At 41.8% G+C, this 24,194-nt stretch overlaps 1 protein-coding gene across 10 annotated transcripts in view; it reads left to right on the top strand.

The window, feature by feature from the left end:
- ipo8 (importin 8) overlaps positions 1-24,194 on the top strand; it is a 105,548-nt gene that overhangs the window by 58,389 nt on the left and 22,965 nt on the right. For 7 of the 10 annotated variants that reach the window (XR_014086076.1, XR_014086075.1, XM_017302712.2 and 4 more), the window contains 12 exons: positions 411-510; positions 1,002-1,078; positions 3,174-3,290; positions 3,389-3,478; positions 3,603-3,768; positions 3,858-4,018; positions 9,025-9,150; positions 14,951-15,026; positions 16,787-16,912; positions 17,377-17,474; positions 17,568-17,663; positions 17,931-18,151. Coding sequence is in view for 8 of the 10 variants with exons in the window: in XM_017302712.2 (XP_017158201.1) it covers positions 411-510; positions 1,002-1,078; positions 3,174-3,290; positions 3,389-3,478; positions 3,603-3,768; positions 3,858-4,018; positions 9,025-9,150; positions 14,951-15,026; positions 16,787-16,912; positions 17,377-17,474; positions 17,568-17,663; positions 17,931-18,151 (1,454 nt within the window). In the remaining 2 variants the exon portion in view is untranslated. The remainder of the gene's footprint in view (positions 1-410; positions 511-1,001; positions 1,079-3,173; positions 3,291-3,388; positions 3,479-3,602; positions 3,769-3,857; positions 4,019-9,024; positions 9,151-14,950; positions 15,027-16,786; positions 16,913-17,376; positions 17,475-17,567; positions 17,664-17,930; positions 18,152-24,194) is intronic. The other 3 variants (XM_017302711.2, XM_008401209.3, XM_008401208.3) reach the window with 2 other exon arrangements.

Genomic DNA, 24,194 nt, shown 5'->3' with positions numbered 1-24,194 from the left:
CCACTTTCCCTTCAAGATTGTGACACGGGTCATCTCCCCAAAATGAAAATCTCTAAATATTTTTATAAGAGGTTATATTTTTTTAGAACATAGTTACGTTCTTCCTTGTAAGCTGCTGAGCCTTATTCTAATTTTGAAACAGCGCTATATGCACATATTTGACATATTGTATACCTTCTCGCTTATAAATAAGCATGGCAGGCCAAATTGGAACCTCACTGAGGTCATGGTTACTTGAAGTTTCCTTGTTTGTTGTGCTTTTGCAAGCCTTTTCTATGCCTTTAAAAAATATTTATATTAAACATGAAACATTGTTATTTTATTCCTATGAGCATTTTTTTTGTTACTTTAATCCCCGGTTCTGAATGCAGCAGTTAGTAAGGATCCATAACAACCTTTATCTTTTTCAGACTATCTGCCAAGAAGTCATCTTCCCTCTAATGTGCTACAGAGATGAGGATGAGAGGCTGTGGCAGGAAGACCCCTATGAGTACATTCGAATGAAGTTCAGTGAGTGTTCAAACATCCAGACTTGACTGTAAAAATATGATCATTTTAACACACAGATAAAATATGTTAAAATCTGATCATTTTGTTCATTGAAACCTACCATTAAGGTTAACTGATGGCATGTGATTGTAGCATTATTTTGGTTTCACCTCTGTATTTTTATTCAATGAGCATATGCTATGAGTCTCCATTTACAGCAAAACCAGTAATAATAACAACAACAATAATAATAATAATAATATATTTTATTTATTGGCCTTTAGAGCTTCAGATCTCAAAGGGCACAAACAAAACAAGCAATTGTAGTGGATAAAAATACTTCAATAAATGAATAAATAAGAGATTAAAACCAACATCTAAAAAAAAGGGAAAAAAAGTTTAAACCTCAGATAATAAATGTGTTTTTGTTAAGCTTTCAGTTTGATTCGGTCCTGCTGCTCTGCTGTCTCTAGATGATTTGGTTGTTTTTTGTGTGTATTTCTTTATTGCAGACATCTATGACGACCATTCTCTTCCAGCAACCGCTGCACAGAGTCTCCTGTGTAAAGCTGCTCGCAAGAGAAAAGAGGTCAGGAAGATTGTGGGCCTTTTGTGCGAATATTACACAATTCAGGTTGGCCTGGTAAATGAAGTAACTCCATAGACATTTTCAGTGATTTTAGATAAAGCTGAAGAGGCAATATTGACAATGAAATTAAGTACTGGAAAATAAAGATACATGATCAAAGAATACTTGGTTAAAGTTGCCGTAAGTAACTTTTATGAAAAAAAAAAGTTTACATATTTAATAAACCGGTCACTCTGAGAGTATAGCATAAAACAGATAATCTATAAAACAGATAATCTACAAAAAAAATCAAGCTCCTCTGCCTTCTCCCACTGCTCCAAGTACTAACTGCAGAAATACACCACTCTGTCAGAAATGACCAATTATGGCCAGTAGTTGTTTTTCTGCCATTGGTACATTAAGCAGCGTGTACACAGCATTGATTGTCAGCGTTAAGACCTTCCTCCTATCTCTGATTGGTTCTTTTTGACTGGCAGTTATTTTTGTAGATTGCAACAGTAGCTAAGAGAGAAGGTGAAGCTTGACTTTTTTTCATAAATTATCTGTCTCATACCATACTTTCCCCACATAGTGAAAATATGTAAAAAACAGATTTTTGCTCAGATGATGGTGGTAGGAGTTTGTCTGTCAATTGGTGGGTTGCTGGTTCAATTATCGCTTTTTCCGCCTGTCGTGTCCTTGGGCAAGACACTTGACTGCTGGTGGTCAGAGGCCCCTGTGGTGTGGTGCGTGGCAACCACGCCTCTGTCAGACTGCCCCAGGATCGCAATGCAGTAACATTTGAATGTGTCCGTAAGTCATTGAATGACTGAATGTTGTGTGAAGCGCTTTGGAGTTCTCTGGAGTTGATAAAGCGCAATGTCGGCCAGCTCCTATTAATAAAAGTTACATACTGTAGCTTTAAAAACACTAAAAATATTAAAAGAACTTTAATAACATATTACTTAAAAATAAGGAAAATTTTTAATACAAATTTTAGATCAATTAAATACCAAAGAAAGGGTATACCATGACTTTTAAAAAAAATAGAAACTATAAAGACAGATCACACTATTGTTCATGTAATGCAGTCTTTCTCAAACTGGTGGTCTGTGGGCGCCCTCTAATGGTCCACGAGATACTGCAAATAAACGACCATTGTTATGCCGAGAAATGCATGCTTACGGACAATTGCATTCCTTGTCGCAAGCATTGCTCTAAACTAGTGGTGCCCAAAGTGGGATCTCGAGGGCCGGCATCCGGCATGTTTTAGTTCTCTTCCTGGTTTAACGCACCTGGATCAAATGATGGCTCATTAGAAGACCAAAGAAGAACATTGACATGCTGAAAAAGTTACTACCACCAAAGAGAGAACTAAAACATGCAGAATGCCGGCCCTCGAGGACCCACTTTGGACACCACTGCTCTAAACTTTCGCAGATTGATGAGAAAACGGATTGAAATATGACCGAAGAGACAACTTTTAAAGATATTCATAACATTATCATGTCTCATGAGCAAGTAGTTGTTGCTGTAGCAACAACTACTTGCTGTAGTTGTTGCTACAGCAAGTAAAAAAGAGGCAGAAAGACAAAAACTAAGACATATTAAGGAATTCTGCTTACCTGACATTTGAAATTGACAAATTCAAATGTCCATAAGGTTCTAGTTAGTGCTTGACTAATCAAAGGGCTTGAAAGCCAGCAGTCGGTGATCATCTCTTTTCTAATCATCATATATATGTTGAATAAAAGTGGCTCAAGAATGTTGCCTTCAGGAACCCCAAGTCTAATCTGCAATAATTTAGCACGAATAACAGAAAACAAACTTCCAAGGATACTTTGTAGACGGAAGTCCTTCATTTGTTTATCTGAGAAAATCCACAATAAATTTAAACTTGTCCATCTAACTCTCTTTTTTAAGTCATGTAGGTTGTATTCTACCTTGAATAAGAGCAGTTTAACTTAATCATGAAAAGTACAAAATTAAACTACATTTATTTTCATAATGAATGGATATAGACTTTGGGCCTAATCTGTAAATAAAGATGTTCAGAAAGGTTTGAGTTTGCATGTTTTCAAAACATAACTTGAAGTTGACGGTTTCTGCTTGTCAGATTCTCCCTCAGATGATGGCGTTCTGCCACAAAATCCTGGCAGACCCCTCTACTGACCCCCGGAGTAAGGATGGAGCACTGCACGGCATTGGAGCTCTTGCTGAGCTCTTACTAAAGGTATATGGGAGTCCAGTTCTGTCACTCATTTAGAAAACATGACTGAGTAAATCCTGATACCATATTTGATGTATTGTGTGTTAAATCTCATTTCAAAGAAGAGAATATACAGAGAGCAGATGGAGTCAATGCTACAAAACTATGTGTTTCCACTGCTCAATTCTCCAATGGGTTACCTTCGAGCCAGGGTGAGTAACAGTCCCATCCATTCACCTTTTTTTTTTTTTTTTTTTTTGAAAAGTTGATCTTAGTCTTTCAAAGATCCTGTGAGTGGATTAAACAAACCTGGACTTTTCTGCTGTGATCTACCAGTCATGTTGGGTGCTGCATTGCTTCAGCCCACTGTGTTTCCATAATGAGCTGGTACTTAGGAACGCAGTGGAGCTGGTCAGACAAGACTTGATAGACGACAAAGAGATGCCTGTTAAGGTGGAAGCAGCCATTGCTTTGCAGACACTTGTGAGCAACCAGGAGCAAGGTGCATTAACCAACATTTTGAATGTTATATGTTTTATGATTAAAGGAAAAAGCATAATCCTTACACTGCAACCTCTGTTCTTTGTGTAGCCAAAATGTACATCAGGCCATGCATTCGCCAGGTGATGCAGGAGCTTCTACATGTGGTCAGAGAGACGGAGAATGATGACCTTACCAACGTCATTCAGAAGATGATTTGTGAATACAACCAGGAGATGGCTGCTATAGCAGTGGACATGACACAAAACTTGGTAGGAACAAGCTATATAAGTGGTGTTAGACATTGTCTAGCTCTACCAAACTCTTACTGCACTGCAAGTATTGTTTGAAGTGCATCTGACCTCTAGTTGATGGAGAAGCACCATTCAGTTTGAGTCCAATAATTTTTTTCCCACATTAATTTATTAAATAAAGCAAAACTAAGAACTCTCACAATTTATGGTGTGTAAATGTATGAACCAATATTTGATGCACTTTTTTTTAGTTCAATCATAAAAAGAGTCAATTATAAAACATAAATGGGGAGAATGTAATTCCTTCATATTCTTATGGCTTCATAATGACTACCTCTTTCAAAAAAACTGCAGCAGGTTTTCCTGTGTTTATGAAAGAAGTAATATTGACTCTGAAACTATTTTACCTAATCGCGTTGATTGGCCATGACCCATGTCTGAAGTAAGGTATGAGGATGTTGACTGATTGTTTTCCCTTGTTGTTTTATAGTCATGGCCTCTACTTGTTCAACTCAAGCTAATTTGTCTGTGGAAGTAGCACACCTAGTTGGGGCTCATAGACAGCTGTATTTACAAAAGCTATAGATAGCCAATCCATACCCTCCCATAATGTCACTGTGTCATAATGGTATTTGTCCTTTCACTGAAGCAAACTTAACAGTATCCAAAATCTAGATATTTACCAGTAGAGGTTTGTAGATCGATCGGCCGCCGATCATAATCAGCCGATTTCCGTGAAAAAGTGTATGATCGGTGATTGCCGATCACGGTCTCTTGTTGCCAATCACACAAATCGATCACCTGCTTCTCATTTCGCAGCATGCCTGTGCTGCTGGTCTCCTCTTTCCTTCACATTGCGCAAATGCACAGCAACAAATCCTAAGCGATGTGGTGTGGAACTATGACGCACTGAGTGAATGGGGAAGTTTGCGTGTTGCAGCGGAAATTGAAGCACTTCAAAATGCATCAACACGAAGCTAATATGGCATAAAAACAATGCCATACTTGACGGAGTTTGGCTACATCGAGGCTCACTGCAGTAAAAAAAGACATATGGAGGATCAGATAGCAGGTAAAGCAGCGCACAGCTACAAACACCCGGATTAGCATGACGGTCAGAAAGCTAAACAAATGCTTTATCTGACGAACCGTCAGATAAGGCGGTGTTGGTGTTCCCGCTAAAGCCTGAATCCCAAACAGCGGACATATCGACATATCACGCAACTGAGAGTCCGGTGGATATCGGAGATGATATGTGGAAATGTTTATTATTATATGTAAAGGTCCTTATTATATATGTTTATGTTTATTCAGTTAAAAATGTTAACTATGAAAAAACACAGTCACCTCTAAATAATAGTGCAGCAAATGGAGCAGCTGCTCCCGTCGTCTTTCATCCACCGCCTTTTCTTTTTGTTACATCTTTTATCTCTTAAAATGACTCCACTAACTATCACTATTGTTTCTACATCGTCATCCATGTTTGGTTATTCTAAATTCCCGTATGCTATGTTGGGAGTTTTGTGGAGTTTCTTCTGGAATTGCGATGTTCGTGACTGGAATCGGTTCGTGTTGCTCCTGCCGTGTGGCTGAACACGAACTGATCGAACCTGTGGTACTTTTATCAGCTCTGTGGTCACAGAGATTTGGAGAATCAGCCGACAATTCTTAAATCTTGCCGTCTAAACCAGACTTAAGATTCTCAAGCTCTACTCCTCTCCTCTCGACCACTGCCCAAACGCTCTCTGACTCTTGTCGCTATGGTAACGTTTACATATCCCTTAAAAATAAGATGCAGATGCACCACAAAAACGAACATTTTAATTTTGTGAAAATTTTAACTCACGATAATGACTAACGGAGCCCTGAGCTTGTTTCTCTGCAACGAGACGGTCCCATCTGGGAGTGAAGGGAGACAATGACACCCGAAGTGTTGCTTATATCCACAGCCTGCTTGGTCTCTATGTGGCGAAGCAGTTTGAAGCTTCATTGCCTCATTAGCAGCCGGTCGCCGCATGTTACGCAGAGCGGCTTGTAATGTGGGGCTCACCTACCGGTCCGGGATAAATCCATTCTCCTGTTTCTTCTCTGGGCCTTTTCCCCTTCGCAAAGAAACTTTTCAAAGACATCTGATCTGTTTCTTACTCATTTTGCTGCTTTTGGGCTCAATGTTTGTGCGCAAGTAACAGAGAGATTCCGGTTAAAGGATTTTCAAAATAAAAGATCCTCCAGACTCAAATAATACATAAAATGTAAATATTTCATTATTTCTTGCGCGGCCCGGTATCAATTGGTCAACGGACCAGTATCAGTCCACGGACCGGGGGTTGGGGACCACTGCTCTATGGGGTTCAGGTCAGGAGAGTTGGCAGGCCAACCCTCCTATATTTCACCAAAATCCAAGTCAGTCTAAATTTTACTATCCCAATACATGGAAAACCAACAAATTTGATGAAAATTTAGCACAGGGTTGCCATAACCAAGTATAGCACTCAGCTTGAGAGCTACCTACAAAACAGGTTTCGAAGGAACATACGGTTGATCAGGCCTCTGCCTTTCTCAGATCAATATGATGCCATTTACACCATACAATTCTGTGCCAACTTTAAACCCATTTACACAATACAGGATGTATATTTGAGGAAAACAATATTCTATTACAGTTATATTGCTGAACTGTCCATATACAGGACTCTAAACAAATGAATTCACTCAAAACCAAGTAAGAATGGACTGGGATTTTTGGCTCACAGAGTTTGCTAAATCCCTAAAATCAAAAGGTCTTTGAACCATGGATTCAATGAGTCTGTTCACCCTTTTGCTGACACTACCCACCCAAGTCTTAACGACCTGGTCAGTATTCTCTGAGGGATGACACATGTCCATGTTAGCATCTGAATTTAGAGGAAGAACCTAAGTGTCCGTAGAGTGAGCTTGACCCACTGTCTGTAACTGTCCTTCTGCCACATGACTATCAGCATGTTCACCTGAGCGTTCCAGCACACTGTGAGGTGTCACAAGACTCTGGTTGGATAAACCTGGTTCTGACATGTCTTGATCCAGAGAAACATTGCTGTCACAGTTTGTCGATTTACTCATCTCCCATGCATTATCTCCATCATCCAAACTTTTCTCAGCCGAAGCATCAAAGGAGTACGACAGGCCTTGTGCCTCCTCTGCTCCGACAACAGCGATCTCATTTTGGGCTGTTTCCACAGGTAGAAAACTGATGTCCAATGTCAGGTTCCTGTGCACAATTTTTTTGTTACCTTGCTTGTCCTCCAACTTGTATGTGTGAGTTTGAAGGTTCCTGTCAACAACTGTGTAAGCTGTAGCACTCCACTTGTCAGATAACGTTTTCTTCCCTCTTTCAACCTTGTTTGCTAGCAAGACTCTGTCTCCAATGTTCAAATGGGTACCTTTCACTTTCCTGTTGTACCCTTCTGCCTGTTTATCTTGTTCTTCCACAGCAGGTGCTTGAGGTATCTTAGCTGTCTCAAAAACTCTCATGTGACAAGAGAGTTTTTGCATAGTTCTTGTAATAGGTAGTCACCGGATCACACAACACCTGTTTGAAGATCGCATCCACAGGGAGCCTCGGAACCCGACCAAACATGAGTTGGAATGGAGCAAATCCCGTAGTCTCGTGAACTGTTGCATTATATACAAAAGTCGATGTTTGTATTTGTTCAGGCCATTTGTTCTTCTCTCTGAGTGGCAATGATCTGAGCATGCTGTCAAGTGTGCGGTTGAACCTCTCAGTGCCCCCGTTTCCCATGGGATGGTACGCAGTGGTGTGAGACTTTGATATTCCCACCAGTCGAAGCAGTTTAGCGATGAGCTCACCTTCAAAGTTTGCTCCCTGATCCGAATGGATCCGTTCAGGAAATCCATACACGCAAAATACGCGGTCCCACAACTTTTTAGCAACCTGCTTTGCTGTTTGATTGGTGCATGGAAATGCGTGGGCTAGCTTTGTGAAATGGTCGGTCAGGACAAGCACATCCACTGAGTTTTGCTTTTTATCTTCTGCACTCCAGAAGTCTAAACACACCAACTCCATTGGAGCAAAGGTTCTTATGCTTTTAAGAGGGGCTCGAGCAGAAGGTTCTGGTGTTTTGGCGAGAATGCCCCTCTGACAACACTTGACATACTCCATCACATCAGTACATTTTGAATATTTTAACACATAAACAGAAGACAACTTTATATGCTTAGCTCAGTTCGCGCAGCTCGGCACGAACTGAGGAGGGCAACGGGAACACACAGGATATGACGCCAAACAGGAAGCAAGAAAATAAAAGCATCACCACCAAAATAAAATACAATTCAGAAATTAAGAAAAACTAATATACATATATAGTGAGGATGGATTTGGGGTGAAATATACACCGTTTTTACAGACTTGCTACACTAACATGAGACAGATAATCTCTGAAAAAATAATCGATCTCCTCTGAAAAACCTGATCTCTACTTACCAGATTTTTTCAAACATGGTAGACTACCTAATGGTGAGGCATTTTCTGTGTAGTTACTAATGATTAGACGTGTGTCCTATCCATAATCCAATATTTGGTGGCATCATGCTAGTCTTCCTTTCTTAGTAAGTATCTGAACATTAATCTTCTTACCTATAAAAAGTCTTTCTGTCAAATCCACAAATACACAGAGGGGTGCGAGTTCTTACAAATGATGGGTACCTCCCTGTCATCTTTTCTTATCAAGAGGTATACGATAAAATGACAAATTTATTTGTATCCTTGTCTGTTTGTGGAACTAACTGAGAAGCACCCGATGACCATTTTTACACTGAAATCAAATGCATAAAAACAATATTAGGCTACCAGCTGTTTTTTGACGAGCTTCACAGAAGTTGACATCCGCATTAGTTGTCAACTCTGTCATGGCAGAGTGTGCCATTTTCTGAAGAGTGGCATCACAATAGAGGAAGCGGAGCAGACACATGGGAGGAACATTTTCTGTAACAGAGTGCAAACATGACTTTGTGTTTTCTGCCACCAGGCGGAGATCTTTACGAGAGTTCTGCAGAGTGAAGAGTATGAGGAGAATGAGGAAAAGACTGTGATGGCTCTGGGCATCCTTAGCACAATAGACACAATCCTTACTGTCATGGAGGACCACAAAGAGGTATCTCCCACACGCTCATACACCCACCAGTAAAAAAACCCGCAGAAACATAAACTATTTAAGGATATTCATCTTTGACACTAAACATTTTTTATTCACCAAACACATTTTCTGCAGCATAATTTGTTTCCTTTTTCGAATTTACTGTTGAACTAATGCCTCGCTCTCTTCAATCAGAATCAGAATTCCTTTTTTGTCATCACGCACAGCGAAATTTAAAATAAGCACCTTCTCGGTAGTCATTCACTACTTAATCAGAAGCGGTAGAAATTAACTTACACATTTCACATTTGAGGTGCCAGCTTCACCTCAAATGTGTGACTGTCACTCAGTCTTAAAGACAAAGTGACATCTGAAAGGAGCTCTGAGCAACATTAGAGCTCCTTTCAGCTCTAATGTTGAGCTGAAACAGTCAGCTGACATGATGTGGGCACCTTATCTGGACTGCCTGGGTGTTTCCTTTTGGAGGCTTCTAGGCATGCTTCATTCGAGGGAGACACAGAGGAAGAACCAAAACTCACTATATGATGCCTAGGGAATTGTCAAGGCACCATCAAGACATCTCCTTCAGGACATGTGCAACTGCTTGAATGATGTTTCATTGTAAATTATGTTTGGATTTTTAACTTTTGTTGTTAGGCATCCAGCTTCTTTATGCTTTTATGTCTTATAGTTAAATAAATAAACTTTGTTTTCCCCATTTTTTTATTTCTCTTATTTGTTTATAATTGTAAGACATCTTTATTCTGTCCTGATTCTCAGAGATTTTTCTTGGTCTGTGAGAATTCTGAGTTTTAGAAGCCCATCTTCCTCATCTATACAATTCTCATGTTACACCTTGTAAGAAAATAATATTCTAAAATTGTGTTGTTCAAGGTCTTCCTCTGTTACTTTTATCCTGATTTATTCATTTCTGGCTAAAACTGCATTTTTGAAAAATTATTCCCTCTGTGTTTAGATGCTGTGCAACTGCAAGGGCTTTTGCTGATGCTTTTGGATATTTGTGATGATGTGCAACTATAGCAGCAAAGTGATATTTTACAACCAGGAGCAGTTGATTAATATTTCAGTCAGAAGCTGAAATAATATCTTAATTGCAGTCCTACACCCCAGATAAGTTGAAAAGAATGTGTCATGGATGCAAGGCAAGAGCAATGATGTTTAATCTTGTTGTTTGATCTGCATAAATATTGTTACGATGTGGAACAAAAGAAAGTATCATGAATTAATCCACTGTCAGATTCACATTGACTTCCACGGCTCGTTTTTTGAGTTAAAGTTGCTTATTTGAGTAAATGACGGGTATGATCACATTTTTTAGTTGAGAGTAGTTTGGAAAAATATATGTGGGCTAATTATGCATTCAACCAAATTGCTATTGTTTTCTATTGTTTTCTGTCCTTCATATAAAGTGCCTCAATTCCTCATATCCTTCATGTGTGTGAGGTATCGCTTACGCACTTTATTTAGCGTAACATCAGTAAATCTGTGATCGATCTATTTATTTGTCTCTTGAAGAAATCTCTTGATGTGCCATCCATCCATCCATCCATTTTCTTCCGCTTATCCGGTGTCCGGTCGCGGGGGCAGCAGCTTTAGAAGGGAGGCCCAGACTTCCCTCTCCCCAGCCACTTCTTCCAGCTCCTCCGGGGGAATCCCAAGGCGTTCCCAGGCCAGCCGAGAGACGTAATCCCTCCAGCGTGTCCTGGGTCTTCCCCGAGGCCTCCTCCCGGTGGGACGTGCCCGGAACACCTCACCAGGGAGGCGTCCAGGAGGCATCCTGACCAGATGCCCGAGCCACCTCAACTGGCTCCTCTCGACGTGGAGGAGCAGCGGCTCTACTCTGAGTCCCTCCCGGATGACCGAGCTTCTCACCCTATCTCTAAGGGAGAGCCCAGCCACCCTGCGGAGGAAACTCATTTCGGCCGCTTGTACCCGTGATCTCGTTCTTTCGGTCATGACCCAAAGCTCATGACCATAGATGAGGGTGGGAACGTAGATCGACCGGTAAATCGAGAGCTTTGCTTTTTGGCTCAGCTCTCTCTTCACCACGATGGACCGGTACAGCGCCCGCTTCACGACAGACGCTGCCCCAATCCGCCTGTCAGTCTCCCGCTGCCTTCTTCCCTCATTCGTGAACAAGATCCCCAGATACTTAAACTCCTCCACTTGAGGCAGGACGACCCCCCTGACCCGGAGAAGGCACTCTACCCTTTTCCGGCTCAAGACCATGGCCTCGGATTTGGAGGCACTGAGCCTCATCCCGGCCGCTTCACACTCGGCTGCGAACCGCTCCAGTGAGAGCTGCAGATCACGTTCCGATGAAGCCAACAGGACCACATCATCCGCAAAAAGCAGAGATGCGATCCTAAGGCCACCAAAACGGATCCCCTCAACACCTCGGCTGCGCCTAGAAATTCTGTCCATAAAAGTAATGAACAGAATCGGTGACAAAGGGCAGCCTTGGCGGAGTCCAACTCTCACCGGAAACGAGCCCGACTTACTGCCGGCAATGCGGACCAGACTCTGACACCGGTCATACAGGAACCTGACAGCCCGTATCAAAGGGCCCGGTACCCCATACTCCCGGAGTACCCCCCACAGGGCCCCCCGAGGGACACGGTCGAACGCCTTCTGCAAGTCCACAAAACACATGTAGACTGGTTGGGCGAACTCCCATGCACCCTCCAGGACCCCGCTGAGGGTGTAGAGCTGGTCCAGTGTTCCACGACCAGGACGAAAACCACACTGCTCTTCCTGAATCCGAGGTTCGACTATCCGACGGATCCTCCTCTCCAGGACCCCTGAATACCGAGTCCACCATCCGGCGTCTCAGGAGGGGGAAGCAGTGCAGCACCAACACTGTTTATATTGGGGATGGTGCGCTGCTGACCTCAACTCGGGACGTTGTGGGCCCGTGGGCGGAATACTTCGAAGACCTCCTCAATCCCACCAACATGCCTTCTGTTGAGGAAGCTGAGCATGGGGACTCTGGGCTGGGCTCTCCAATCTCTGAGGACGAGGTCGCCGAGGTGGTCAAGAAGCTCCTCGGTGTCCAACAACAGAACACCGCTTGGGTTCAGATCGGGGGGGCCGTTCCTCCCAACCATGCCTCTCCAGGTCTCACTGTCATTGCCCACGTGAGCGTTGAAGTCTCCCAGTAGAACAAGGGAGTCCCCAGGAGGGGCACTCTCCAGTACCCCGTCTAAGGACTCCAAGAAGGGTGGGTAATCTGAACTGCTGTTCGGCCCGTAAGCACAAACAACAGTCAGAACCCGTCCCCCCACCCGTAGGCGGAGGGAGGCTACCCTCTCGATCACCGGGGCGAACCCCAACGTACAGGCGCCCAATGGGGGGCAACAAGTATGCCCACTCCAGCCCGGCGCCTCTCACCGTGGGCAACTCCAGAGTGGAAGTACGTCCAGCCCCTCTCAAGGAGACTGGTTCCAGAACCAGAGCCATGCGTCGAGGTGAGGCCGACTATTTCTAGCCGGAACCTCTCAGCCTCGCACACTAGCTCCGGCTCCTTCCCCACCAGAGAGGTGACGTTCCACGTCCCAAGAGCCAGCTTCTGCAGCCGAGGATCAGACCGCCAGGGTCCCCTCCCTTGGCTGCCGCCCATAGAACAATGCACCCGACCCCTTTGGCCCCTCGGACAGGTGGTGAGCCCATCGGAAGGGGGATCCACGTCTCCTCTTTGGGCTGAGCCCGGCCGGGCTCCGTGGGTAAAAGCCCGGCCACCAGGCCCTCGCCATTGTGCCCCACCTCCAGGCCTGGCTCCAGAGTGGGGCCCCGGTGACCCGCGTCCAGGCGAGGGAAAACGCAGTCCAAAGTTTGTATTCATCATAGGGGTCTTCGGGCTGCACTTTGTCTGGTTCCTCACCTAGGACCTGTCTGCCTTGGGTGACCCTACCAGGGGCATAAAGCCCCAGACAGCATAGCTCCTAGGATCATTGGGACACTCAAACCCCTCCACCACGATAAGGTGGCAGCCCAAGGAGAGGTGTGCATTCACCTGAATTACTTAAGCCTGACTTAACATAGCTGCACCTCCTGAGCCTGGTTTGGTCTTTGTGAAATGGAGAAAGCCAGCATAAACTGATGGGACTATGTCAAACCTGAGAAACCAGGCTTGACATAGTGCCATAGCAGGATTTCGTAATCCTACTTTTGTGAAAAAGCCCTCTGGATGACACCATATATGTTTGCAAGCACTATATCATTGCTGAATCCATGTCAGGGCTTGAAGTAAATCTATCTTTTTAGTTAACAATCTCACGTTGCCATTTATGATGGATGGAAGAGATATTCAATGTGTCAATGTGCACACCTGATCTTCCTTCTCTCTCTCTCTCTCTCTCTCTTTCTCTCTCTCTCTCTCTCTCATCTTTGCTCCTCCTCTGCATCTGTGATGCCTCCTTTTCTGAGATTTCTGGCTTCAGTTGTGGTATTATTTTAGCTTTTCCTAAGTTAATCAGCTGCTTCCTGTATGAACCACTATGGTTCATACACATCATACAGTTATGATGTGTAACCATAGCCATCATACTATTGTTATGATGGCTATGGTTACACATCATAACAAAATAGCAAAGTATTGGCAAAAATCAGTCCAACTACACAGCATCCAAAACAAGGAGGAGCGATATAATTGTAGAATCAAGGACATGTTACTATAAAGTGTCGTTTCTGTTCTGCAACCCAGATATTGAACTGTAAGCAATAAGTTTTGTCCATACCAAAATAGTTCAACATTGCTTTTTCGGCAGCTTTTTGCTTTCCTCTGTTAGATGTTGCTGATAATGCAATGCCAGTCATTAGCTCAGTTGTTACTGAAAACCTATTTTTTGAGCGAATATGTAGTGATTTTAACCAGGTCTCAGTCTGCTGCAACAACTTTTTAACTGTTCCACCAGAGAAAACAAAACACTGGATTTATTTCATGTGAATGCAGTGTTTTTAATGTTGTTTAAAGTCCAGATTAAAGTACAGAGAGGACTGGGCTTCTGAAATTGTGGGACGAATTGCTTCTTTGCTGCACAGTGGTGCAATTGGTAGCATTGTTTCCTTGAAGTAAGAAGGTCCTGGGTTTGATTCCTGGCCTCAGGTCTTTCTGCATGGAGTCTCCATGTTCTCCCTGTGCATGAGTGGGTTTTCTCCAGGTTCTCCGGCTTCCTCCCACAGTCCAAAAACATTATTGTCAGGTTAATTGGTCTCTTTAAATTCTCCTTGGGTGTGAGTGTGTGTGCCTGGTTGTTTGTCCTGTTTGTCTCTGTGTTGCCCTGAGATGGATTGGCAACCTGACCAGGCCTCTCACCCTTTGACAGCTGGAGATGGGCACCAGCAACCCTCCTGACCACAGTGGGATAAGGGTGTAAGAAAATGGATGGATGGTTGGATGGAATTGCTTCTTCACATCAAGACTTCCACAATAGTTGACACTTTTTTCTGGTTTTAAAGCCAGACTGAGTCCTTGTATTTCTGCTGTTTATCCTCAGGTTTTTTATTATTTTATGTCATTTACTTTTCCTTGGGATAAAGTATACAAAAATTTATTTTTTTTCTGTTAATTAGCCAGTTCTCTGGGGAGGTTTAGTATCTCGGGAAACACACTTTTATTCAGACTTGCCACTTAAATGTTACATACTTTTATGATATGATTTATAAATAATTAAGACTTTAGCTGTTTTAATAAACTAGATCTGTTCACAACTGAATGACCTGTATGCATGGTAAGTCTATGTATATGAAGCATTTGCATAATGCAATCTCAACACTGAAACAATTTCTTCTCCTTTAGATCACTCAGCAGCTGGAAGGGATCTGTTTGCAGGTGATTGGCCTGGTGCTGCAGAAGCCCATCATAGGTATGGCAGGTGTGTGTTCACAGGAGGTGTAGTGTTCTTTATTCTTTTCTCAAGCACATAGATCCAGTTCAGCATCAGGTTTACTCTCTGTTGAAGTGGAAAAATATAAAACTATTATTAATATTATATTTGTGACAGTCCCACTACAATGAGTATTAAGCAGCAGATTTGTGAACGTAGGCAGAACAGTGCTTATATAAACTTATTCAGAATTTGTCTCAAGTCGACTATAGTCTTAATCTCACCCATGCTGGTTGATTCATAGTCTGCTCGGGATAAATGGACCTATGTTGTACTGATCTAGCTAACCTAGTCAGATTCACTTTTCAAAATACTTTTATACACAAGCCACATTCATTCAGCCAGTATCACAAATGTGCACACTTGGAGTAGGCAACTTGGAGTTGGTGGCTTTCCCAAATGTGACCAATTGGTAGAACTGAACCTTGGACTGTGATGGTGATGTTGCTCCTCCAACTAAACACTTTGCAAACAAAAGTCTTTGTTAGATAACCTGCTTTATTTAGATGTGAAGCAGCTCCTAACTCTTTAAGAGGAGTTAGGAGCTTCCTAACTCCTTAAAGATACTAGGGCTGTTGTAAACAAATATTTTAGCAATTGAGTATTGATTATTCTTACAATTAATCGAGCAATTGGATAAAAAGAAGATCAAATAAAACATTGGTAAATCTAACATAACAGCAGTGTTACATCAGTTACAACAATTGGACTGATATCAACATCAGTCCAATTTTTCATATTTGAGCTTCCCTAACAATAAATTTTAAGTAGTTTAGAAAACTAACCTGTAACAATAACAGCTCACTTTCTAAGTTAACCTGAAGAAAAGTTGTACAAAAATCTGAAATTATATTCAATTTAATAAGAGGCAGGCTCACATATACACTTATTAAAAAAGTCTATATTCCAGCTTTCCTTTTATGTTTTCATTTTCAGTCAATTTAATAGATGAACTCTCACCTTGCCCAGCCATTTATAGCTTTTGTGTTTGTGTTAATGACGGGATTTGACACCTTCATTCATCACACAGAAACACATCTACCAGCTGTGTACGATGCCCTCTGCCATTTGTTGAGACCAGGATGATATGAAATTTATTTTCCGGTTCTTCCATAAAGCTACGCATCTAAAGCACAGCCGACCGCAGTGTCCGTCTGTCCACTCACCTGTATAAATACATCTTCAGTCTTCTTCCCCACCATTCACTCTGAGCCGCCACCAGGAAGCACCTCCGGGAGGAGAAAAGCTGCCGTACTCCGAGCATCGCCCCAGTCATTTTAAGGATGCTTATTGGTCCCCCAAAAAACGACGGAAACCCAAACATTATCATCAATTAATAAAATCGTCCCAGGCCAAACTTTAAAATTGGACGTTATTCTGCTAGCACTTAGCTTTTGTCAACAGCTCATAGGTAGAAGTGACAGCGCTGCATGACGCAAATAATAACCCGGACGGAATCATTCGAGGAATCATTTCAGTCCTAAAAGATACACTTACTCAGTATTTGATAGGTATATGTCTTTCTTTCTTCCAACAGTTTTTTCTTATGAGCCGTATTGGCTGAGCCATCCATACATTTTTTTGTGTCACTAACATTTTCAGTTTATTTTGGGTCACTTATCCTCTTCCATGGACATGGTCTAAACTCTCTCTCTTTCTCTAGCTCAGATTTATTTAAGAGTTCATCTCAGCTTGTCTGCATCTTCACTGCAGATTATAAATGTGTGTGTGTTTCCTGTTCTTTGCAGAGTTCTATGAGGAAATCCTGTCTCTGGCCTTTGGCCTCACCTGTCAGACCATCTCCCCTCAGATGTGGCAACTGCTTGGTGTCCTGTACGAGGTGTTCCAGCACGATTGCTTCGACTACTTCACAGGTACTTGCTTATAAATCTAACAGCACGGAACAGTTAGGAATGTATACTGCTTTCAAAATCCATTATAATTTCTTGCAGGACAGTGATGTACTCCAAACCTTTAAACATGGAAAAATAAAACAATTCTGAAATAAAATACTTTTAGAAGACTTGCTGACTTAGCTGTTAAATTTCAGACATAAGAGCTTAATTGATCCAAAAATTATCATAAGAAAATGATTTCAATTTCAAATTTAACTTGATTTTTTATTAAGATTAGATTAATTACAGAAAAATTCAGCTGTAAAGTTGAGCTATTTTGTGAATAAATTCTTGGACTTGATTATAACAGCAGCCATCTACAAGAGCAGTGTCATTGACATCACTGTTTTTATTTCATTTTCAAAGTAATTTGGTTACTTTTTTCTTTTAAAGTGTTGATCCATTTTGTTTTTTATAGTTGATCGATTTTATTTGTGTTGCAGATATGATGCCTCTTTTGCATAACTATGTTACTGTGGACACAGATATGCTTCTGTCCAACCCAAAGCACTTAGAGGTCATTTACAGTATGTGCAAGAAGGTAAGACTGGAAAAACATTTTGCTGCTGTGCATTGTGAAGGTCCCTGCCTGTCTGATGACGTTTAACATCTTCTCTATCCTAACATGCTGAAGGTACTAACTCTGGATGCTGGTGATGATGCAGAGTGTCATGCTGCTAAACTTTTAGAGGTGATCATTCTGCAGTGCAGAGGCAGAGGCATTGAACAGGTCAGAAGCAGCTCCAATACCCATGTATTCGTGTGGAGACATTTTAAAATTACATTTTATGCTGCTCCTCATTCTTTAATTTTAGAAACCACCATGTTTAAGAATTTTTATATATATATTATTTTCAGCTGTTCACCTGGACAAAAAAGTAGTCAGAACAAACTCCTTGTTTCCACACCATCAGCACTTCCACCTTCTTTTCTCTTGATGTTTAGTAATAGACCAAAGGTATGGTTAACATCCACATTTGTGTATTTTCTGCTCTAGTGTATCCCTCTGTTTGTGGAGGCAGTGCTGGAACGTTTGATGCGGGGGGTGAAGTCCAGCGAGCTGAGGACCATGTGTCTGCAGGTGGTCATTGCTGCCCTGTACTACAACCCAGCTCTGCTCATTCAGACTCTGGACAACATGCACTTTCCTCACAGCCCACAGCCCATTACAGCCCACTTCATCAACCAGTGGATAAATGACACTGAATTCTTCCTGGGGTAAGAGTAGAATCAGCATGAAACCGTCACATTTTCTATGTCCTTATTTAATAAGTGGTATAAAAATGTTCACTAGATTTTTTTTGTACCTATTGTGAATTATTCATTGCACAAGTTCATTTCCTATATTGGCCAGATGAGGGCAGCAGAATACTACACTAATACATTTTATAACGAGAGTTGCTTAATTGTCAACAACACACTACTTTGTGTAATGAGTTGAAAATCAAATTTCATGTTCATTTAAATGTCTCTTTTCATTAGGGGCATGCCATAGCAATGCATAGGGAGAGCAGTGACTGACTAGCAAAGCAAGTCAGTCACTGCCTCCATGCAGGCCTCCATGGCAGGCACCTATTGTTCTACACCCAATAGAATGTCTCTTTATTATTATTATTATCAGTGAGAATGCATTCAAGGCATTCTCACTACTAGTGTTTCTGTTTTTCTTTATTATTATTATCCAATGTTCCGTACGTTTTACTGCGCTTAACTACTTCTACTATCTTTCACTAATTGTACTAATTCATATATCAAAACGTTCAGCTCCTTCAGGAGAATGGTGCTATGACTTTTGGTAAACTTCACTGTTGCACTTTTAGAAATAATTGCCCTTTTGTGCAAATCTTTTGCCCCATTGAAGTCTATGGTGGAATTCTCTAACTGACTTCAGTTACTAGAGTGTCCACTCTAGTAACTGCCGTTTTTGAACTTTTTCTGCTTTTTGACAAACAAAATATTGCTGTTCATAAATATTTCACTGTAGAGAAATAATTTATGCATTAAAATGTAGCCACTAGTGTCTACTTTATGGAATTATTACTATCATTGCTACAGGTCAAACTCCTCTGGAGTACAGCCATGACACACTTTCTCCTATTCTTTCAATGTATTTTTCTCTTGTGCTCTGTTTCTATCTCTTTTCCTTTTTTCCCTCTGTTTCTGTCTCATTGTGCTTGTTTACTTTTCTGTATCTCTTCTACTTCTACTTGCTTTACTATCTTTTACTGGTTTTACTATCTTTAACTTGTCTACTTTTCTGTATCCTTTCTACTTCTACTGGTTTTACTACCCTAACCCTTATATATATATGCACAGATTTTATAGCCTAAAAGATTTGAAAAAAGCCGATTAGTGAGTTGCTAATATGTAAACAAATGGCAGTTCCGGTTTGCGGCAGAATTTGTGCCCATAAATTATACAAAGCTTCATGGGGGCTAGGAATAAGGTGGATAGATATATAAAATATGTGATTACTGTCAACATGGAGACTGAAAAACCAAACAAGTGAAAGAGTCTTCTTGAAAATATGAAAACCATTAACATTTCTCCTGTTCTCTGGGAGCCTCTGGATGTTGATGTGGAAAAGAGAAGCATCAGAGCAGATATAAGAATGAATGGAAAAGAAGTCATGGAAAGTATCAAACAATAATTTTACCACAAATAAATCCCTCTCAATATATCACTGTTGCCTGTCTGTTGCAGGCAGCCAATCAGAAATCACGGAGTCATAAGCACGGAAGGGAATCACAAACAAACTAATAATAATAATAATAATAATAATAATAATACATTTTATTTGTAGGTGCCTTTCTGAACACCCAAGGTCACCTTGGCATAAAAACAAGCAAATTATAAAATACATACCGGTAATAAAAAACATAAAAACACAAACAAGATTTATAAGACAGTACAAAGATAATTAAAGGTTGTATGCTAGTTCAAACAAATGGGTTTTGAGTTTGGACTTAAAATATTGGAGAGACTCGATGTCCGGAGATCAGGTGGGAGTGAGTTCCAGAGTTTGGGAGCAGAGCGGCTGAATGCTCTGCTCTCCATAGTGACAAGATCAGCAGGGGGAACAGTGAGATGGACAGAAGAAGAGGACCTGAGGGAACGGGTGGGTGTGACAATGTGAAGGAGGTCCGAGAGATATGAAGGTGTGAGGTTGTGAACTACTTTAAAAGTTAGAAGAAGTATTTTATAGTTGATGTGATTGGAAGCCAATGGAGCTGTTGTAAAATAGATGTGATATGATGAATTAAAAGAGCAGCTGAATTTTGAACCAATTGCAATTTATACAGAGTTTTCTGTGGCAGACCAAAGAGTAGAGAATTACAATAGTCTAAACGAGATGTGACCACACTGTGGACCAGAACAGCAGTGGAGTGCGGAGTGAGAGAAGGACGGAGACGGCGAATATTTCTGAGACGAAAATAAGCTGACCGAGTGCTATTATTGACCTGGGAGGCAAAAGAGAGGGTGCTATCGAGGATGACACCCAGACTCTTAACCTGAGGGGAGGGAAAAATGGAGGAGTTATCAACTGAAATGGAGAAATTATCAAGTTTACTTAGTATTGAATTAGTACCAACTAACAGAAGTTCAGTTTTACTGGAATTTAATTTGAGAAAGTTAAGAGTAAACCATTGTTTTATTTCAAGAAGACAGTCAGTGAGGGAGGAAAATGGAAGCATAGAATTAGGTTTGGTTGAAACATAGAGTTGGGTGTCATCTGCGTAGCAGTGAAACTGGATGTTATGTTTGTGCAAAATATTACCAAGGGGGAGGAGGTAAATGATAAACAACAAGGGTCCCAGGACAGAGCCCTGGGGGACACCTGAGGAGACGGAACTGGCGAGAGGAAATGATTTTAACTGAACAACTGAGAGCGGCCTGAGAGATATGAACGAAACCAGCTGAGAGGTGTATTTACAATGCCAAGAGAGGATAATCTGTCAATGATCAAATCAAAAGCCGCAGTCGATCAAGAAGAAGGAGCATCGATAATAAACCAGAGTCAGCAGCCAGGAGGAGATCATTTGTAATTTTAAGAAGAGCTGTTTCTGTACTGTGGGAGTGGACGGAAGCCAGATTGGATTGTTCATATAATTATTGCTGGAAAGATGAGAATGGAGTTAGCAGCAACTGTCTTTTCTAGAATTTTTGAAATAAATGGAAGATTTGAGATAGGACGAAAATTATTGAGTTCACTGGGATCTAAACCAGGTTTCTTAAGTATTGGGGTTATTGCTGCAGTTTTGAGAGCCAAGGGAACAACAGCAGTAGTAAGGGAAGAATGTATAATTTTTAGTGATGAGAGGGAAGAGAGAGGGGAGGGTCGCTTTAACAAGAATAGTGGGAAGAGGATCTAAATGACAGGTTCAAGATTTAGATTTTTGAATTAATTTGGTACAGCTCATCAACCCTAACCCATCAACAGAGAGAAGGCTGAAGACCGAGAATGAATTGGTAGGAACAACTGAAACTGGGACAGGTGATGTTAAGGCGAGACTGGGAATAAGTTCCTGATGGATAATTTCTATATTAGAAGTAAAAAATGATACCAAAGTGTTACAAAAATCAGAGGTATACAGGTGGGGAGGAAGGGAATCTAGTGGTTTGGTAATGTTTGCAAGTACAGAAAATAAAGTTTTGGAGTTATCCTTGTTAGAATTGATTAAAGTGGAGTAATATGTTGATTTGGCTGAAGAAATTGCATCCATTTATAAAAGAATGTGACTGGAATACATGTCTTTGTGAACAGTGAGACCAGTTTTTCGGTACAGTCTTTCAAGGCGACGACCTTTTGTTTTTAACTGTTGAAGAGTGGAATTAAACCACTTCTTTTATGAGTAAAAGAAACAGGTCTGGTTTTAAGTGGAGCAAGGTTGTTCAGGATGTTGTGAAGACTTTTGTTGTAGTGAGCCAATAGTTCATCTGTGGAACTATTAGCTACCTATCAGCAGTAGGTAGTCTATTAATACAATGTGATAAATTATCCAGGTCAATGTCCTTAATTTTATGGAAGGTTATGTCACGTGGGGGGTTAGATTTAGAAAGTGAAATATGAACTCCAAATGAAAAAAAAAAAGATCTGAGAATGGCAGGGAATCCGCTTTACAGTCAGTGGGTGTAACTCCTGAGCAGCAGATTAAATCCAATATATGTCCTTTAGTATGCATGGGAAAAGTTGTGTATTGCTGAAGTCCAAAGCTGTCCAAGCACGATATGAAGTCTTTGGAAAGTGGAGACTCTTGATTATCAATATGAATGTTAAAATCCCCAATAAACTATTACATTTGGTGAGATCGTAGAAAGATGCATGAGGAAGCCAGCAAGCTCAGAAATAAAATCCTTATTATATTTCGGAGGGCGATACAAGGCGGCAATTATAGTGGGAGTTGATCCAGATGGTTGACATACAGTTGCTTCAAACGAATGACAGACAGGGACAGTTACAGGTGTAACCCTCCATTTCTTGCGGTAGATTATGGCGTTCCCGCCCCCTCGGTCAGAAACACGAGGTTGAGCAATGGAAGCAAACCCTGGAGGAGCAGCGTCGTTAAGAGGAGCAAAGTTGTTCGGTTGTTGCCACGTTTCAGTTAAGCACAGAAAATCTAACTTTCGGTCAGAAATGATATCCTGCACAAGATATCCCTTACTCGTGAGTGAGCGGATGTTAAAGAGACCAAAGTTGATCGTTGTGCTGTGATTGACACCCTCATTAGCTGACCTAGCTACGCGGGCTAGCACACTGTGCTCAGCTTTGCGACCGGTGTTTCTTCGTGGATGACGAAATAAAGAAAAGTAGACAAGGTAAAAAATAGTAAAACTGGCATTTACACACACACACACACACACATATATATATATATATATATATATATATATATATATATATATATATATATATATATATATATATATATATATACTGTATGACTGTATAGCTCAATAGGTAAGTCACCAGTTTTCCACCCGGGAGACCCGGGCTCGAGGCCAGGCTGGGGGCTGGGGCAAAAAGTTACAACGGTGACATTGAGCTGTCAGTGTGGGTCCTTAGGCAAGACCCTTGGAGCAATATAGCCTACCTCATACCATGAGAGACACAAATAAGCACGACATGCCGGCTCAGACGTCAGACCAGAGCACCCTGATGAAAAATGGGCTACTGGAACAAGACGGAAGTGGGCGAGAGGTGAAAACATGGATCTGTTGGAATGCTACTACTCAAGTAATCCTAGTCAGAGGGGCTACATGCAAAGACTGTGGGAGGAATGGTTAGCTCGACATCCCCAGTCAACACTAACACTAGTTGCTCAGTGTTCCAACATCCGCAAACGGCAACTGCTGTCACAACTTGAGATTGACGAGGTACGACACAAGTGCTACGGCAAGGGGAAGGAGCCAGGCTGCCAGGTCAGAAGGGAGTCAACTACCTGACTAGCAACTGACCTGAGAGAGAGAATCATGGCCGAATGAACACCAGACGACCCCGACGCCAATTACAACGGCGAGTGAAGTACCATCAGAAAGTCTCATTGAAGATGTGAATGCGGCATTGAGAACGATCCCTACCAACACCATAACAGAAACCAATGAGCCGATATACAACTCAGATGCCCATACCTGAAGCACTCGAAACTGCCAAACAAAGGCTCCAAGCCTTGGCCAGCCGCCTAAAGAGATACACGAGAGAGAATGAAGCCAGGAGGATTAACCGGCTCTTCGCCACCCAACCAGCTAAAGTGTACTCTCAATGGCAGGGTAATGACAACAGAGCAGACCCACCAAGGCTGGAGACTGAACAATACTGGAAAGGCATATGGGAAAGGGAGGCGTCCCACAACAGCAATGCTAACCTCTCTACGAGAGGACCACAGCAACCTCCCTGAACAAGCCCCGGTAATGCACAGTGGCTAACCTCTCTACGAGAGGACCACAGCAACCTCCCTGAACAAGCCCCGGTAACCATCACTGTGGCAGATGTCCAAGACAGAGTCTCGGGTATGAAAAACTGGACAGCACCAGGACCTGACATAATCCATGCCTACTGGCTTAAGAAACTCACTGCCCTCCATGAGCGACTGGCAGCTCAACTGAACCAGCTGCTACAAAATGGGGCTCACCCTGAATGGTTAACTGAAGGGCGCACAATCCTGATACAGAAGGAACCCTCGAAGGGTTCAGTCCCATCCAACTATTGGCCAATAACCTGTCTCTCTACAACATGGAAGCTCATGTCAGGCATCATAGCGGC

This window comes from Poecilia reticulata, chromosome 23 (assembly GCF_904066995.2).
Source record: "Poecilia reticulata chromosome 23, P_reticulata-male-v2, whole genome shotgun sequence".
Taxonomy (NCBI): Eukaryota; Metazoa; Chordata; class Actinopteri; order Cyprinodontiformes; family Poeciliidae; genus Poecilia; species Poecilia reticulata.
Note: the sequence above shows the minus strand (reverse complement) of the source record. Positions and strands in the feature narration are given on the sequence as shown.